The 14,469-nt window shown below is 40.0% G+C and overlaps 1 protein-coding gene across 2 annotated transcripts in view; it reads left to right on the top strand.

The window, feature by feature from the left end:
* The window catches only part of ADAM8 (ADAM metallopeptidase domain 8), a 54,873-nt gene that overhangs the window by 24,244 nt on the left and 16,160 nt on the right, over positions 1-14,469 (top strand). For both annotated transcript variants that reach the window (XM_082268350.1, XM_082268349.1), the window contains exons 5-18: positions 792-984; positions 3,493-3,558; positions 3,642-3,710; positions 4,759-4,928; positions 5,472-5,553; positions 5,739-5,887; positions 6,018-6,195; positions 7,629-7,718; positions 7,852-8,047; positions 8,731-8,833; positions 9,107-9,290; positions 10,355-10,432; positions 12,440-12,524; positions 12,614-12,731. In XM_082268350.1, the coding sequence (XP_082124476.1) occupies positions 792-984; positions 3,493-3,558; positions 3,642-3,710; positions 4,759-4,928; positions 5,472-5,553; positions 5,739-5,887; positions 6,018-6,195; positions 7,629-7,718; positions 7,852-8,047; positions 8,731-8,833; positions 9,107-9,290; positions 10,355-10,432; positions 12,440-12,524; positions 12,614-12,731 (1,761 nt within the window). The remainder of the gene's footprint in view (positions 1-791; positions 985-3,492; positions 3,559-3,641; positions 3,711-4,758; positions 4,929-5,471; positions 5,554-5,738; positions 5,888-6,017; positions 6,196-7,628; positions 7,719-7,851; positions 8,048-8,730; positions 8,834-9,106; positions 9,291-10,354; positions 10,433-12,439; positions 12,525-12,613; positions 12,732-14,469) is intronic.

Raw genomic sequence — 14,469 nt, 5'->3', positions numbered from 1 at the left:
GGAGACTTCTTGTTGGCATCCAGGGCTGTCCATCACATTAAACCACCAACAGAAATGTGGGTTGTTTTCCTGTAAAAGTCTATATTTACATAAGTTTAAGGTGCATGTGTTACTGGATCTACTGCTCATTTTAATTTTTATTTTCACATTCTCAGTTTTCCATTTTCAACTTGTGGCAGATTTACTTTGTAATGTATGATTGTTGTTTACTAGAATTGGCACCATTGCATTCTGAAAAAATATCGAATGCTGCAATTACCGTACTGGTGAAACTAGCATAGGGAAAAAACTTTTCAGTGAAAGGGAATTTAAAAAGACACACAGCAGTTTGCTAAAATTGAAAGAGAAGCAGTTTAACCTTAAATTGCGTAGAGTGCTCTTTACTGTCAGAGCGGTAAGGATGTGGAATTCTCTTCCACAAGCAGTGGTGGCAGCAGGGAGCGTCGATAGTTTAAAAAACTATTAGATGGGCACCTTAACGATCACAACATACAGGGATATACAATGTACTATTGACATAAACACACACACACACACCATAGGTTGGACTGGTGTCTTACCAACTATGTAGTCATATTTTACATGGTCCTGGGGGAACAAATTTCAAAGTGAACGTGCTGCAAACAAGGGATAGGTTTGAAGTTGAACTTTTTTTAATATATTTGTGTAAGCAGGTGGTCAGTGATAATTCCCCCACCTTAAATGTCGTAATTAGGTTATACATACAAATATGTAGGTAAATACCTGACACTCTCCAGCTGCAGCATTTTCATTGCCATGTATATTTTCAGTGGATTTCTGCAGGTGGACGAGCAGATGTACCTGATTGAACCTCTCCCAGGATCTGATGATGACCAAGGAGCACATGCTGTTTATAAGCACGAACATCTGAGGATGAAGAGAGGAGACTGTCAAGGCAGCAATACCAGCACTGTGTATGATTATGGACCAAAAGTGGCCACAATGCTGAAGCCCCAGCCATGGGTAAGTTCAGGTCTTTTCATTGGTTCCTTTGATAGAACCTATGCAAGGTTTTAAATGCTGTTTACATCCTGTTGAGGAGATTTGCCTGTCAGCTTTTAAAGTATAACTAAGGGCAAACATTTTTTTTTTTTCATTTTAGATGGAGTAAGGGAGGGTATAACCCCTGTCAGGTTTTTTCATTTGTGGCTTACGCGTTTCGAGGGAGGACCCTCTTCCTCAGAGCCAGAGCCAAAATCGCCATCGTGGCAATTTTGGCTCTGAGGAAGAGGGTCCTCCCTCGAAACGCGTAAGCCACATCAGGTTTTGAGGACGCCAACACGCTATCCAGCAGTAGAGAAGTGTCCTGGAAGCGAGCGGTGCCCATTTACTATATGCTTGTTCATATGCTACGTTTGTGAATATATTGTATGCTACCTTCTTTGATTTTAATAAAATTTTAAGTGGTAATGCACAAGGTCGGTGCGCCCTTCTCTTTTTTTTTCTTGTAGGTTTTTTTTTTAATCTGTGCCCCATAGGGGGGATTTCCCTTCACTTCCTGTCCCACAGCCAAAACAGGAAGTGAGATGAAATCCCTACAAAATGAGGGAATCCTGGGGGTTCCACCAGGGTCACCAGGACGATTCTTGCTTTTTTTCCCCCTTTATTTTTAACCTCAGCCGATGATCACTACCAGTCTTTAAGTGTCTCTACTCTGGATGGAGGACAGTAGCATTGTCAATCTAAAAAGAGGGCAGTGTTAGATGCACTAGCAGATTTAGATAGACTTGACTAACGAGTTATAGCTGAACTCCAGCTAGCACAAAGGCTTTGTATAAAAGAACAAGAGTTGACCATTGTAAGCTCCCCTGTCAGTGGTAAATGGTTTGTCTTAACCTCCCAAATGCCACTTTTGCTGGACAGCTTAGGCTGTTTAAAGTTGAAAAATACAGACTTACTGACCAGATCATCAGTTTAAAATAAATATAGGCTACAAAAGGTAACATATTCAGCCACCACATCTAAGAACTGGTAAACTACAAAACATTTCATTTTTTGGGGGAGTTAAATACTGCTTAAGAGCCGGTTCACACTGAGGCGACACGACTTCGGGGGGGGGGGGCGACCTGTGAAGTCGCGTGCACCGCTGTGCACCGCGACTTCGGCGCGACTTGCAGGGACTTCACATAATGGAAGTCTATGCAAGTCGCTCCGAGGTCGCCCCAAAGTAGTACAGGACCCTTTTTCTAAGTCGGAGCGACTTGTGTCTCTCCTATTAGAACGGGTCCTGTACTACTCAATGGACCGCGACCGACCGCGACTGTCGCGGCAGTGTGAATGGGCTCTTAAAGCCCCTTTTACACGGGCTTTCCGATCCGGTCTGCCTGTCAGTTTTTCAGGAGGACCTGATCGGATGCTCCATGCATCCCTATGGGGCAGCGGATACATGTCCGCCGACACCCGCTGCTATCCGATCCTGTCCGTGAAATCCGGATGGATGGAAACCCTATTTTCCATCCGTTTGAAGGATCGGATTGGATCGTATGAAAACAGACAGGCAGTCCATTATCATCCGATCTCCTATAGAGGACAGTGGGGATCTGATAGCACCATCTCTGCACACAGAGCGGAGAAGGACCTGTCATCAGGGGTCGGCTGATCGATCCCCGCTAAGCAAAACTGAGTCCGTTGGACGCACCGCCCGTGTGAAAGGGGCCTAAGGACTCTCTATTCTAGATTTTTAACTTTAACAATATGAAGAATGAGACAGGAGGGATAGAACATTTAAAACTCCAATGTGTTTGGAACAGAGTCAGAAATTATGGAGATTTCTCAACACCAAAGTCCTTAGGACATTTAGAAAACAGAGGGTGAACCAAACTCCAGACCAGGGCCGCTGATAGGGGGGGACCACCAGCCCTCTTGTAGGGGGCCCGAACACACGGGGGGGCCCACACAGAGAGGGGGATTAGTGATGGATAACAAATACAGAAATCTTCCTCCAGCACCTGAATCTGATCTGTCCCTCTCCCTGCTATCAGCTTTTATCTGCAGAGAAACAGACAGTCGTCCCTCACTAATCCCCCTCGCTGTTTGAGCCCCCCTCCCAGCACTGGCTCTAATGTTATCACTGCTCAGGAGTTTATTTGTAACTTTGTTTCTCTCTCTCTGTCTCTCTGATCACTGAGCTCCAACTGCCCAGTCAGTATATTTTTCTCATCTCATCTTCATTTTTATTTAACATAGTTTTTTTTAGATTTAGAAGGAATTATGTGAGTTCTGTTATATTTGTGTCTGCTAATAGTGATTTTGTTGTAATTTTAGCTAAATATATATTTAATATTTACTTGGGGGGGCCCCGCCAAGTAGTCTGTACGGGGCCCCGCGATTTCTAACAGCAGCCCTGCTCCAGACACCACCATTTAATTCCACAATGGGTACAAATTATTCTATATATTGCAGTCCATAATACAATATATTTTATCACAGAAAATTGTGTGAATTAAAACATTTCTTTTAAATCTCTTTTAGCGATCTGCTCCACTACAAACTGGTACCAGATATGTGGAACTGTTTCTTGTAGTTGACAACGCCGAGGTAAGTTAAAGAGAAAATCAACATCACCACCATATCGCTTTCCACCACTGGTTTCCATAGTATTTGTTTCTGTTTCTTTGCAGTATTTAAAGTACAAAGATATCCCTACAGTCCAACACCGCATGAAGGAGATCGTTAATCATGTAGACAAGGTGGGAGCTTTAGCATGTCAAGATGCTATTGGGAGTTGTATTAGCATCACTAATAATGGTTTTCCTGCTAATATGCAGACAAGCTGTTGATTTCTTTTATGACTAATGTATGTATGTGGTAAACTGTTCCTGAAAAATGTAATAAGGATTCCTTAGCGCTATATAAAAAAAAAAAAACAATGGTGAAGCAACAGATTTGCAACATTCTAGTTCAGGCTTGATGGATCTAAATGCTAGATGCATCTAAAGATTTGTGTAATTAATGCAATTTATAAAACAACATTTTAAGATACACATTTAGGGTTTTTGTATTTGTGTACAGTAGAAATTAATTTAAAAACATATTAAAGCGATTTACATGGAACTACTATAAGTACCAGCATCTGTCAGCCTCCAGTCTTTCCCATTTATTGTTCAATCAGAAGCTGGGGGAAAAAGGAAAAGGAATTGGCAGCACTCCAGGTTGAGTCAAAATCCAGATTTATTGACTGGACATCCAAATATGACAATCGTGACAAGGTAGACGCATTTCACGTCGAGTTTTTCGAGTGAAACGCGACTACCTTGTCACGATTGTCATATTCGGATGTCCAGTCAATAAATCTGGATTTTGACTCAACCTGGAGTGCTGCCAATTCCTTTTCCTTTATCAAGTTTTTCACGGAGGCGAGCCGGGGCATGCACCGGTGTGAGTCATCAGGCAATTACACCACCTTGAGCAGTGAGTTCTTGTCTTTTCAGAAGCTGGGGGAAGACAGGGACTAAAAAGGTTCCTGCAGTGTGTTGTATAACGAGGTCTAGGATGGGGATGTGCTGTCTACAATTGATGAACAAAACGCTCTGAACTCAATTACAAACCCATTGGTGGATAAAATTGTGTAATGAATTTAATCCTATTTTACATATACAAGATTCACTCATAAAAAAGAACCCCCTGTCATGAGCTTGTTTTTGTAAATTGATGTTCTAAATCCTTAATAAACTGATATTTTCGTTTAATCCAGTGTTTGTGCATGTCACATAATTCCTTTTTTTTTTTTTTCTGTAGCTTTACCGCTCCCTAAATTTCCGAGTGGCTCTTATTGGTATGGAAGTTTGGACCAAGAGAGACAAAATTGTAGTGAGCTCTAATGCTGGTGTGACCTTGGATAATTTTCTAAGCTGGCGCAAAAGTGACCTTCTTCGAAAGAAAATGCATGATAATGCCCAGTTTGTCACGTAAGATTTAGAAAGTTACTTATTAGTGTTCCAACTCCAGAATACAGGCGTTCCCCGGGTTACAAACATCCAACTTGCAAACGACTCCTACGTACAAATGGTGGGAGACAACAGGAAGTGAGGGGAATCTACACCTAAGGAGGGAAATTCACGCCTGGAAGAGTTCTTATGGGAAAACGATGTCTCCACTGAAGCTTTATCACCAATCCTTGTTTCCACAACAACCAACATTTTTCACAATTGTCATAGGGACAGAAAGTGGTGAAATCTTCTGAACAGGGGTACAGACAGCAAAATAAATGGTACAGGGGTGTTAACCCTTCAGTATGCTATCCAAAAAAGCCTAAAAATTATTTTTTGGGCTGGAACTACACTTAGAAAATGTACCTGTCCTGACTTACAAACAAATACAACTTAAGAACAAACCTCCAGTCCCTATCTTCTTCGTAACCTGGGGACCGCCTGTAATCTTTTTTTTTTTTATGGTAATAGCATATAACTTTTGTTAACATCTTCTCCCTGTGTTGTTTTTCATGTATACAGTGGAGTGGACTTTGAGGGGAGCACTGTAGGTCTGGCCACCAAACTTGCAATGTGTACAGGGGATTCTGGAGCTGTTAACCAAGTGAGTACCATTATATAATTTGTCTAATTTGTGATGATCAACAAACTTTGGATCTCCTTACCAGACGGCTGAATTTTTTAGGCTTGAAAACTTAAAATTACTGTTTCTCTATAAAATTATCTAAAACTTTGCTTGGCCGCCAAACTCTTCCTTTCATTAATTGCTATCTTAATCTAAATCCCCAGGACCACAGTCCAAATGCCATTGGTGCTGCTTCTACCATGGCACATGAAATGGGGCACAATCTTGGCATGTCTCATGATGAAGATGTAGCCCAGTGTACCTGTGCAATTACCAGGGATAAAGGAGGCTGTGTCATGTCAAAGAGTGTTGGGTGAGTACTAACATAAAGTTCTGTTTTTTAATATCCCTTGCATTGCAAGTGTTTGTACCTGCAATGTAACTTTCATATTGTCTGCAATTAACTCTTGAGTATGTTTGTTTTTATGTCTTCTGATATGCAGTATAGTGTACCCCAAGATTTTCAGCAGCTGCAGCCGGCAAGACCTGCAAACTTTCCTAAGGGATGCTAGCCCTACCTGTCTATTCAATGTCCCTGATAGCACCCAGCTGTTTGGGGGTCCAGTGTGTGGAAATGAATTTGTGGAGAGTGGGGAGGAATGTGATTGTGGAACACCTGAGGTAACATTTACGTGCATTCCCAGAAAATACAACTATTGAATGTATACATTCACAACAATATTCACATACTATTCACTATGAGAATTTTATTGTGTGATATGAGCATGACTCGTATAGAAAAGCAAAATGTAAGACGTTAGGCATTTAGACATTTATTTTACAGCATAAATTGTCAGCACATACCTTTAGAATATTTAACTACAACACTTTAGGGTCTCCACAAGTTAAAAACACAATTTAAAGTGGTTGTAAAGACATTTTTTTTTTTTTTTTTTAAATAACAAACCTGTCTATACTTACCTGCTCTGTGCAATAGAATTGCACAAAGCTGCCCCGATCCTTCTCTTCTCGGGTCCCCCACCGGTGCTTCTGGCTCCTCCTCTCTTGCTTGTGCCCCAAAATGGAAAATTGTGCAAACTTGCTCCCAAGCCCCGCTGCTGCATTAATTGACACAGGCAGGGGGACTTGGCCCTGCTCCCCTGTCACTTGATTTGATTTACGGGAGTGGGAGCCATTGGCTCCCGCTGCTATCAAACTGCCCAATGGGGAGGGTGACAGTGGTGAGACCCACATGGTCGGATCGGGCTCAGGTAAGAATGGGGGGGGGGCTGGCTGGATCCTGCAGCAGAGAAGATTTTTTTATCTAGAATGCATTAAGGTAAAAAACCTTGAGCCTTTAGATCCACTTTAATTCATTTTTAATATTCAAAAAGCAAACTCACCCATCTATCCAGGCCTCCAGGCCTTGTTTTGCATAGAAGTCACTTTGAAAATTACTGTGGCTATCTTGTGTAAGAACTGATAATTCATCCATCTGCCCTTTGATTGGCCAGCAAACTCGCCTAACCTAAACCCAAACCCCATAGAGAATTTGTGGGGTATTTTCAAGAGGAAGAAGAGAGACACCAAACCAAAGAATGCAGATGAGCTAAAAGCCACTATCAAAGCAACCTGGGCTTCCATAACACCTCAGCAGTGTCACAGGCTTAAAGCCTCCATGCCATGCCCCATTGATGCAGTAATTCATGCAAAAGAAGCCCTGACCATGTAATGAGTGCATACCATATTGTACATGGACATACTTTTCAGTAAGCCAACATTTCTATAATAAAAATATTTTTCTTTTATTGGTCTTATGTAATATCAAAATTTTCTGAGATGCTGAAGTTTGAGTTGTCACTAGCTGTAGACCATAATCATCAAAATTAAAAAAAAATAAATGCTTAAAAAAAAAAAGAAATCACTGTGTGTGACGCATCTATATAAATTATGTGAGTTTCACTTTTTGAATTGAATTACTGAAATACATTAGCTTTATGATATTCTAATTTTAAGAGATGCACCTGTATGTGAACGGAGCCTTAGTAAATCAGCCTCGGCATGCTAAAAAAAAGTATTATATTCATGCATTATTGTTTCGTTTGAATTTTCAGGAATGTATTAACCCATGCTGTAATGCCACAACATGCAAACTGAAAGAGGGAGCAGAGTGTGCACAAGGAGAGTGTTGTCGGCAATGCAAGGTACACCTATCAGGCTAATCTAATGTTTTGTTGGATCATTGTTAAATTATTGGTATGATTTCTTCTGTACAATTTATGTCTCCATGACATTTGATAGAACATATAAATGATTATTACTACTGCTCTTTGTCAGATTCGTCCAGTTGGGGAAATGTGCCGCAAGAGAAAGGGAGAGTGTGATCTTCCAGAATATTGCACAGGAAATTCTGCTCAATGTCCGGAGGATGCCTTTCAGGAGAATGGGCTTCCTTGTTATTCCGGCAATGGCTACTGTTATAATGGACTATGCCCATCCCTTAGTCAGCACTGTAAGACTCTCTGGGGATCAGGTACGATCACTGACTTATCAAAGACATATGTACTGATAGAATACCTAGAACATATTTCATCCAGGCGTCATAGTATATGGGCTTCTGTATTGGATTTGTAATAAAAAGCTTTACATATCATTTCATTACATTTGGACAATATATAGCTATAGACCTAGATCTCATGAGCAAAAAAGAAATGCGCCATAGTCTGTAATGAACAAAATAAAACCTTGTTAACTAGATGTTTTGGAAGCATGTAGTTTTGCATTACATTGTGTGATCTTTTATTACATATTTGTACTCAATATGCATCTTATATAGAGTGACATGTCACGGGGGTCTAGCTATTTGCTTCCAGCATTGCTTGATGGACCCAGGAGCATGATAAAATTGTAGTATTAGGTATGCTGATAAATCCAGACTTCAGCTGAATTCTAGGATATTCTTCCTATCTATGACTACTGTGTACATGATACCAGCATTGCTTGATGGACCCAGGAGCATGATAAAATTGTAGTATTAAGTTTACTGATAAATCCAGACTTCAGCTGAATTCTAGGATATTCTTCCTATCTATGACTACTACTGTGTACTAGATTCCAGCATTTTAATAGATCGGTTCCTGGGCCCATTACTTGCAAAGTTTGTATTACCTTACATGAATAAACATGTTTAATTGACAAAGCAATATTTTCTTCCAGATGCTCAGGTTGCACCTGACGATTGCTTCAGGAGCAATGTCCATGGCAATAAGCACCTTCATTGCAAAAAGACTGAGCAGGGATACAGTAGCTGTAAAATAAAGTAAGTATGCAATGTATTATCCTTTATAAGATACAGGAAAAACAGAGATCCTACATATTTTTTGATGGTGGTTGTGACTGATGAGCCATTGCGGCTAACTATATTTTACAGTTTTTCTAATATTTAGGATCACGCAGTAGTAAAATATAAATTAATGTGCAACTAAAACTAGCATCATTTGCTATGAGTGTCCAGGTGTGTGTGTTTTTGATGGATGTGCAAAAGTGATGAGCAAGAGTGATTAATAATACAGTTGCCATTGACTTGTTACAGGGATGTCAAATGTGGTCGAATACACTGTGCAAGGGGATCCGAATTTCCTATAACTAACAACAAGTATGTGATGAAATTATTTGGTGGACAGGAGTGCAAAGTGGCTGAACTGTCTGATCAGGAAAGTGGAGTAACAGCTGACCCTGGAATGGTGCTCACTGGCACAAAGTGCGGCATGGGAATGGTAAGCCGTTTAACGTACCTACATACATAGTACATAGTAGGTGAGGTTGAATAAAGACAATAGTCCATCCAGTTCAACCTGTGTAGGTGTGTGTGGCTGTAATCTCACATAGCCCTGAATGTTCTGATCCTTGAGATGTACGTCTAAGAGTCTTTTGAAAGCCACCATACTACCCGCAGAAACCACCTCTTGTGGTAGAGAATTCCACAATCTTGTAGCCCTAACAGTAAAGGACCCCCCACGTTGCCTGAGGTTAAAACGCTTCTCCTCTAATCGCATTGTATGCCCTCTTGTCCTCATGCAATCCTTTCGACTGAACAGCTTTTTTTCTAAGCTGAGATCCCCATTGAGATATTTATAAATTGCTATCATGTCCCCCCTCAGGCGTCTCTTCTCCAGGGAGAATAAATCAAGCGATTGCAGACGCTCTTCATAATTAAGGTCCTCCAATCCCCTAATTAGTTTAGTTGCCCTTCTCTGGACTCTCTCCAGCTCCAACACATCCCTCCTGAGGACTGGCGACCAGAACTGGACAGAATACTCCAGATGCGGTCGAACCAGAGTTTTATAAAGTGGAAGGATTATAGTCTTATCTCTGGAATACATCCCTTTCTTTATGCATGCTAATATTCTGCTGGCTTTGGCAGCTGCCGCTTGACATTGCATGCAGTTGCCTAATCTATCATCCTGATCTAGGAAAGATATCAATTAAAGTCATAATGATAAATAGATTACAATTTGAATTTGTGATTATTTTAATTATCTGAAGGAAGCAGCTTTGATATATTATATGTGGAAATTTAGTTCTTTATACATACATGTGTGCGTGTATGCGTATATCTATACATGTATGTATGAAGATCTTCATTTGCATATATATCAAAGCTGCTGCCTTCAAATATTTAAACCAATCACAAATTCAATTTGTAATTTATTTACAATTATGATTTAAATTTACGACTTTGAATGTAATAGTATTATTATTATTGATTTAGGAAAGTGCCATAGATATTTCTCAAGTGTAGTTAACAACTCACTAACAGTTAGTATTTTTTTTTTTGTAGGTCTGTTTTGAAGGGGAATGCCGGGATTTATCTGTGTATGGAGACAAGAACTGCTCTGCAAAGTGCAACAACAGAGGGGTATGTAAATATATTCCCTTTAACTTCTGTGTATGTTTCTATTTAACCCCTATGGTATACCTTAGGTAACCCTAATCCGTTCTAATGTATCTCCCTCCTCTTCACTATTTATTATTATTATTCTTGCTAATTACTTCTTTAATAACTTTATTTTACAATTCATATGTAAACTTTTTCTTTGTTCTTCCTGTGTCTGCCTGTCGCTATGCAGGCAGTCCCATTGATGTCTATTGGGATGCAGTGGCTGCGTGGACACCATCACTGCTCCCAATTTGACATTCATGGGTGTGCGGCTGCTCAGCACCTGAATGCACACTGTCTGCGTTTTCGGGCTGTTCACCTGCATCTGCACAAATGTCATATTGGGAGCAGCGTTTGTGTCTGTGCAGCTACTGCGTCCCTATAGATATCAATGAGACTGCCTGCATGGGATTCATGGAACACCTCTACAGGTAATAGAAGCTTTCTTTGTATGGCTCTCTTGCTATCCTCTTTTTTTGTTATGTCTGTGCAGGTAAACCTGACCCTTGCACAGGAAACACATTGATAATGTACATGCTGTGTGAACGAGGCCAAACACTGGTCAACTAGATGTGACTTATTTAGTTGCATCTTTTTGCCTTTTAAATGCATAGAAAAGAAAAACAATATCTGGCGAAACTGTCAAAAAGGCTTGACTGTCCCAACTATGGCAACATTTTTGCTAAAGCACAAGGGAAATTTAGGAACTGAAGCTTTTTTTTTTTTTTTTCAACTTTACATTTTTATTGAATTTGGGCAGATACAATATAAATATTCCACAGATATGTTAACACAACAGCTTACAATCAGAATGGAATGTTATGTTAATGAACGCCAATTATCTGAAAGAAAAATTCCAGTATACCAGGCCTGGTATACCCATCAGTCTATAAAAAAGTCCATTCTTTCACAGTATTGTATCTTGTAGAGCTTGACTATATGTTTAAGCTTATGACATATACCATGGAGGTATGGACAAACAGGGCCGCTGATAGGGGTGGACCACCAGTCCTCCTATAGGGGGCCCGGGCACACAGGGGGGCACGAACCAGTGCGGTCGGACAGAGGAGCAATTACAGGATGCCCTGTGCGGCTCTCTGCAGCAACTGAAAACCGATTTTTCTCCTGCCGGCTATCAGATGCTGCAAAGAGAGACACAGACACAGGGCCCCCTGCAGAAGCTGCTGGCTTCCCTGTCCCGTTAAAAAAAAAAAAAAAAAATATTGTAAAAAAAAAATATTTAAAAAAAATGTAAAATAAAATAATTCTAAAACATTTAAACATTTTTGTTTTTTTAAAAATGTAAAAAACAATTAAAAGAAAGGGCTAATTCACACAGCTTCTTTTTCATCTTTGTGTCCTCTAAGAACAATTTTAGTATATTCTTAGTGAAAATTATGTTTTTATATATTTGAGGGGGGGCCCTGCCAGGTAGGTTATACGGGGGCCCCGTGATTTCTATCGGGAGCCCTGTGGAAAAACCACCTCCACTACTACTAATGTAAACATCAAAAACAAAATGTTATAAAACAACCGTAAAGAACAACAGTAAATCCTCATTTGCCAATTGCTATATAAGTATGTTACCCCTATTATGAGTAGGCTGAACCCATCAGTGTATGATTGACATTTGGTACTTTGTGATCCATGGATTCCATGAGTATTGAAAGGAGTGTTTTTTCCCTTGTGCTAATACATATGCGTGTTCATAAGAGCATTGTACATGAACCAGGAACTGAAGCTTTTAAATCTATTTTGATTGAGCAGTCCTTGCATGGATCTTTGAACTCTCCCTGAGTAAGTCTTGCTTCATTCATAGTACTCAAGGGTCCAGGCCTTTCAGTTGCCTCTAAAGTGAGATCGCTAATGTTTTCAGTCTTGTAAGATGGCTATGTAGTACCATGTTGCAATATTCAATGGAATTCCGCACCACAATATTACACCTGAATATTTCAAATGTGTTTTTGTTTTTATATTTTTTTTTAGGTCTGTAACCATAAGCGACAATGTCACTGTGACTCTGGTTGGGCACCACCATACTGTGACTACAGATTTACAGAAAACCCTGCAGGTAGCAATCCCTAAAACACTGTGACATTTTCTTGTCTCTGTAATAGCGGCTTTCCCTTATGACATTGTCACTTCTTTTTTTTTCTACAGATCAGAATAGAGGGCTTCTCATTGTTGGAATTCTAGTCGCAGTTTGTGTTTTTGCTGTGATGGTTGCTGGAGCAATGTTCTACTACAGGAAGAGACAAAGGAAATTTCCACAGAAAAGGTGAGACCTTTGTCAAGATCTGATCTATGTCTTGGTGAAATGTAAAATATATGTCCAAATGGGGGTCTTTTTGCTGTCCCCACAAAATGTGCGGGAGAGGGCCTCTTTTATGGCGCTTTTCCACTGCATGGAACCGAACAGTTCGGCTCACTTTTGTGCTTTTCCACTGCTGGTACCGCATGGTATGGTGTAGGAACAGTTCGGTACGGTACGGCGGCGTTTTCCACTGCATGGAACCGAACGGTACGGCTCTCAAAAACAGTACCACCTGGATTGTGGTTCCAAGAGGTACCATACCCGGTACCATATCCCACAATCCTTTGCATGCAGTCACTACTAGCCACTGATTGGTCAGAGAATCCCACCCACCCCGTTGTTATCCCACCCACTTAACTTTAGTACTACTTTAGTGGAAAAGCAAACCATACTGTACCGTACCGAGCCGTTCCAACACCGTACCATGCGGTACCAGCAGTGGAAAAGCAAACAGGGTCAAGCAGGGCCAAGCAGGGCCGAGTAGAGCCGAGCCGGTACTTGCAGTGGAAAAGTGCCATTATATATAAATAATTTGTTGTTTGGCAGTTTTGTTTTTTTGATATTTTCTTTAAATTGTATTCTAAGAGTTGTATACAAGATAAGCAGTGGATTGCAATTGAAATGCAAATCAAGGACATTAAGCTGCTCTGTCGTATTTATGTTCCTATAAGAACTATTAAAAGAACAGTAGGATTGTGGAGTTAAGGACACACTGCCTTTTTATGTTGCTGCTTTACGACTATTTATTGATTACAATATACAGAATCATACTCTATTAGACGATTGCCAGAAGTATGAGTCCTTAAGTTACTTCGGTTGCTCTTAAGCCTCGTACACACATCATAATATCAAACAAAAAATACTGATTTTAACGCGATTGTACGATAATCTGATCATTCTTCCGAAATTTTCCGAAGTGACGAAACGCGAAAATGCTTCTTGTACGATACCAGATTGCACGATTTTCGTTTAATAAGTACAGTTTTCACCAAAAAGTACAATAAAAATACTTCTGAATTTTAATTTTCGTACTTTAGTTACCTATTTGTTTCTGATATGGGGAGTAACATGCTAAAAAAAAAATGGACGACCGATAATCTCATTGTGTGTACTAGGCTTTGGTACACGTTATGTCTTTTTTTTTTTTTTGCAACCTAAACTATTCTTTATTGTTATGTTATGTTTGTTACCTCTACCAGGTCCTGCAACTAACAAAGTTAAAACAGAAAACTTAAAACCTGTTCTGTCCTGTTAGCTGCCTATAAAAATGCTTGTTTCCTGTGAGTCGTTATGCTTTGCCGTTGAGATCTTGCAGTGCTGATATCTCTGCAACAGAGCAAAAAAAAAAAAAATATGAGCAGGGGCTGGAATAATTCAGTACGGGACAATAGTTAAAGGCTAAGTTTTAGGGCACAAAAATTAAGTTCTGATAAATAATGTACTAACAGCATCCAATTTCATTGTTTTATCACCTCTTTCCTACTGAAATAGCCATGCGAGGTGTCTAAATATTACTGTTGGCTATAATATTATTGCAACCAACAATGACTGCATCTAGTAGCACCAATATCATCAAGAAAGAAATATGAGAAATCCACAATTTTGAGCTGTCATTAGAACAAGAATTGAGGGTAAATCTTCCCTAGAGGATAAGTGTTCTGGTGACAATTGTCTATTAGGGGAATCTCCCTCACTTTGGAGA

Source organism: Pelophylax lessonae (genome assembly GCF_965119305.1).
Source record: "Pelophylax lessonae genome assembly, chromosome: 9".
In the NCBI taxonomy this organism is placed as follows: Eukaryota; Metazoa; Chordata; class Amphibia; order Anura; family Ranidae; genus Pelophylax; species Pelophylax lessonae.
The sequence above is the reverse complement of the archived record's forward strand: the minus strand, read 5'-3'. Positions and strand labels throughout refer to the sequence as shown.